Source organism: Chrysochloris asiatica, unplaced genomic scaffold (assembly GCF_000296735.1).
Source record: "Chrysochloris asiatica unplaced genomic scaffold, ChrAsi1.0 scaffold00271, whole genome shotgun sequence".
NCBI classification, from domain to species: Eukaryota; Metazoa; Chordata; class Mammalia; order Afrosoricida; family Chrysochloridae; genus Chrysochloris; species Chrysochloris asiatica.
Genome location: NW_006408789.1, coordinates 2,286,852 through 2,290,820, shown reverse-complemented (window position 1 = coordinate 2,290,820; position 3,969 = coordinate 2,286,852). Strand labels below are relative to the sequence as shown.

General features: G+C 45.5%; 1 protein-coding gene across 1 annotated transcript in view; it reads right to left on the bottom strand.

Annotated features, from left to right (window-relative positions):
- Positions 1 to 2,089: 2,089 nt before the first annotated feature.
- Positions 2,090 to 3,969, bottom strand: part of ESR1 (estrogen receptor 1) — a 427,711-nt gene continuing 425,831 nt past the window's right edge. The window contains exon 8 of the mRNA XM_006874352.1: positions 2,090 to 2,324. Coding sequence (XP_006874414.1) covers positions 2,090 to 2,324 — 235 coding nt within the window. The remainder of the gene's footprint in view (positions 2,325 to 3,969) is intronic.

Here is a 3,969-nt window from a genome sequence, read left to right as displayed (position 1 = left end):
AAAAATAAGGTGCTTTTTAAACAAACCAAACGCAACCGAATGAAACCCACCGCCACTGAGACAATCCTGACTCATAGCGACCCCATACAAACAACATCAAAATAATTATGTTCTAAATACATTCTTGATGCAGACACATAAAATTTCCCACATTTAGTTGCACAGATATGAAAATTTTTGTTGTTGTTGTTGTTGTTGTTTTGGCCCTCCCAGTTTCTCAGTTCTTTGGTGGTCACTTACTGAGCAATTAGAAATGGAAAAAATCCACTCTTTTGAAACAGGCATCTCAAGGGAGCCTCCAGCAGCTCATCTGGATTGTTGGGTTTGGATTATGACATAGAGGCCAAGGGGCAAACCATATTTTGGTTATCATTGAGAAAAAGCAATAATCCATATTTGACTCTATAGAAGGAAAGGCCAGAGTAGAGGTCCTCTAGCTGGGGCGGGCCTTTCTTTGAAATGTAGCCCATAGTTCCAAGGATTACCTTGTTTCCCTGGATCTCATTGTCGTGGTCTTCAACATTAATGGCATATGAGCCTTGGGGGGTACTCTTCTTTCCAAGGCCAAACCCCAATTTTAAGTTCTAGCATCCAAGGGAAGGTGAGGAGAGGGAGGTGCCAAACCCTGCCCAGTTCCTGGTATCCCCAGGGTGCTTCACACCTGCAGGAATGTGGCTGTTTCTTGCTGTTTGTTCTAACCAGGGCCAGACCAGGAGTGAAGCAGAGGGAACCACTCAGAGATGCTAAGGCCGCCCCAGTCATGTGTGAGCTCTGCTCACAGGTGTGACCTCAGCTCACAATGATTTCTAGTTTCTACCCTGATTTCTTTCTTATTTCTTAGTGCCTGCAATGATCAGGTGGTTTTGCTAGCTAGAGCCCCGTTGGCACCGTGGTTAAAGAACTTGGATGCTGACAGAAAGGTCGGCAGTTTGAACTCACCAGCTGCTTTGCAGGAGAATGATCTTGCAGTTCGCTTCCATAAAGATTTACAGAAAGCAATCTCACAGACACGATGAGTCGGAATCCACTCCACCATAGTGGGTTTGGGTTTGGTTCGGTTCACTTAGTTAGATCAATAATCTCCATGCTAAGTGTACCAGGGTGCCCACTCAAACTGGCCTTGGTCACAGGCCGGGCTATACATAAGACTAGTTCACCTTCTAAGTTGCTTGCCCACCCTGCAGGATCAAGCAGGGTGCCCTCTGCTGGTAACTGAGAGACAGTACCAGAACATGTAGGGAAGGAAGCTAATTCTACCGTGGGTCCTGGGAGAAGAGGGCTTTCTTTAAAACAACAATAGAATAGGATTTTGTCCTGGTATATGTGGGAGTGACCTTACTGGGGTCCACTTGCCACTTTCTGTAGAGCCATGGGAAGCAAGAATGAACCAGAGCCCACAGCCTGTGCACAGAGCTCTCAAAAGAAAAGGGAGAGCGCTCTGTCCAGCCAACCTGAAGGTGCACTGTATTCAACTGAACAATTAGGGCATCTTACAACCCTGTGTGCATCTTGTATTCATCTTGTATTCCTACCGGGGAAATGAGCAGAAAATTATTGAGTATTTTGCTACAGCCATGCAAAAGAGCACAAGCTTCAAGGTATTAATGGAATAATACGCAACATTGCTATAGGAATACAAGAGAAATGACCCGTGACCTAGCTTTCTCCAAGTCAGCAACAAAGAGCTGCTTCAAATCTTTCCATGTCTGCTTAGAACCATTAAAAGTGCTTCACAGAGGTGAAAAGTCCACCTCTCAGGCCTGCGTCTCCACCAGTAGCTTCAATGCACCATCATCCGAGCCCCAGTTTATGGGCAGAGTTCAGCCACGAGGAGCTACAGGCATCCTCATGCTTAGTAATTGAGCAAAGGGGGATGGAGAGCAGTTACGGAGACTTTAGTCCTGGAATCCCTTTGGCTGTTCCCAACAGAAGGTGTGCCACTAAGAACTGAACAAGCAAATATTCGTCATAGAAAACCACTGTGCTGAACGCATGGCAGAGTATGAAAGGAGACAGAATTCGGCTAATGTAATGCATAACGTGGGAGGAGGCTGCAGGGATTCTCAGAGCCTTGGGGGACCTAGTGCTCTCACATGGTAGTGGGCAAACTGTCTGTCTCCCCAGTCATGTAATACACTGGCAAGGAATGCGATGAAGTGGGGCCCATGGTGGTGAGCTGACTCTGGTTGGTGTCCTCCATGGAGGGCCCCGCTCGGGTGGTCGGGGCGTGCAGCCTGTGAGCATCCAACATCTCCAGCAGCAAGTCGTACAGGGGCACCACGTTCTTGCACTTCATGCTGTAGAGGTGCTCCATGCCTTTGTTACTGTAGGATGGAGGACAGAGAGGAGACCACTTTAGACCCAGCCCAAAGGCCAGGGCACCAAAAGGCCTGGTAAGGGGAAGGAAGAAACCCTCCAAAGACACTTTAATGCATCCTATCTTCTTATTTCAAGAGCCAATTTATGATCGCTTCCCAGAAGGATGAAGGTCCTTCAGGGAGTTGGAGCTTCCAGTCTGGTACTCACCTTAGAAGGCACAAACGATTTACACTCAGAATGGTGCTGCAGGTTTACGCTCTGGACTGCAAAGTCAGTTTAAACCACAAGGTAGGAGGTTCAAGCTCACCAGCTGCTCTTCGGAAACCCAATACAGGGTCACTATGGGTCAGAACTACCTCAACAGCACTCAACAACAACAACAAAAACAAGGCTAACCTGAAGGAGTCCTAGTATACTTCTGTGGAATAAAGCCCAGGACCACAAGGTCGGGTTGAACCACAAGTTTGTCGGTTCAAGTTCACCCGCCACTCCTGGGAAACCCGATACAGGGTCGCTATGGGTCAGAACCGACTCAACGGCACTTAACAACAACAAAAACTATATATTGTTAAGTGCCATCGAGTCGGTTCTGACCCATAGTGACCCTGTATCAGGTTTCCAAGGAGCGACTGGTACATTTAGTAAGAATCAAATCAACAATGTTGGATAATTTACTGTAAGAGATTTTGGGTAGGGGAAATGCTTAAGGAGCTCTGTTGGTAATCAAAAGGAAGTTAGAGATTTTAACCTACCCACAGGCACCTAAGAAAAAAGGCCTCATGATCTAATTAAAAAAAAAAAAGTTTGCCTTGAGATGTAATGAGGTACCACAATACTGGTGTGTGTGTGTGTGTGAAGAGAGAGAAAGAGACGAGAGACTGAGAGGAGGGGAGCATGCTCAGAAAGGTCTTGTTAGTCTAGCAACCTCTCTGCAGCTTTCAAGCAATTCCAAGAGAAGTTGGAGAGTTTCCTCAAAGCTACTGCTCTCGGTTATACGGTGTCAGGAAAATCCAAAAAGACTGTGTATTGAGTGCAAATACTCTGAGTATTAACTAATTAGGCTTGCTAATGTTGACAAGCAGTTGATGGATTTGAAATTTGGTGAGTCCTACCCACAAATAAAAACATTCATCTGCAACGCATGGTTTCTAAAACATCATTGAAATTTCTAGTTCAGGATGAAAGTTAGTATGTTTTCTTCAAAGTAAGGCTATTTGCTCACCAGAGAAACTTGACAAAGACTATGCTAATCGAGTCTGTTCCCTGCTGTATGGTTTATTGTTGTTATTGTCAAGTGCCATGGAGTCGGTTCCAACTCATAGTGACCCTGTATAGGGTTTCCAAGGAGCAGCTGGTGAGTTTGAACTGCCAACCTTGTGGCTGGTAGTCCAGTGCTTATCTTGCAGCACCATACCAGGAGTCCTGTCTGTCGTATTAATCAAATGAACAATTGGAAGAACACCCAAAGTTGCAGATAGAACCCATTTGACCTACCCTCGATGGCTTGATAATCAGAACTTGACTAGAGGAAGATTAAAATAAAAAAGAAGAACAAAACAATTTCTGATAAAAGGAAAAGAGGGTAAATTGCTACAATTTGATGAACCTGACCTTGTACTCATGGAGGTCGGTGTTGTTGTTGTCAGGTGC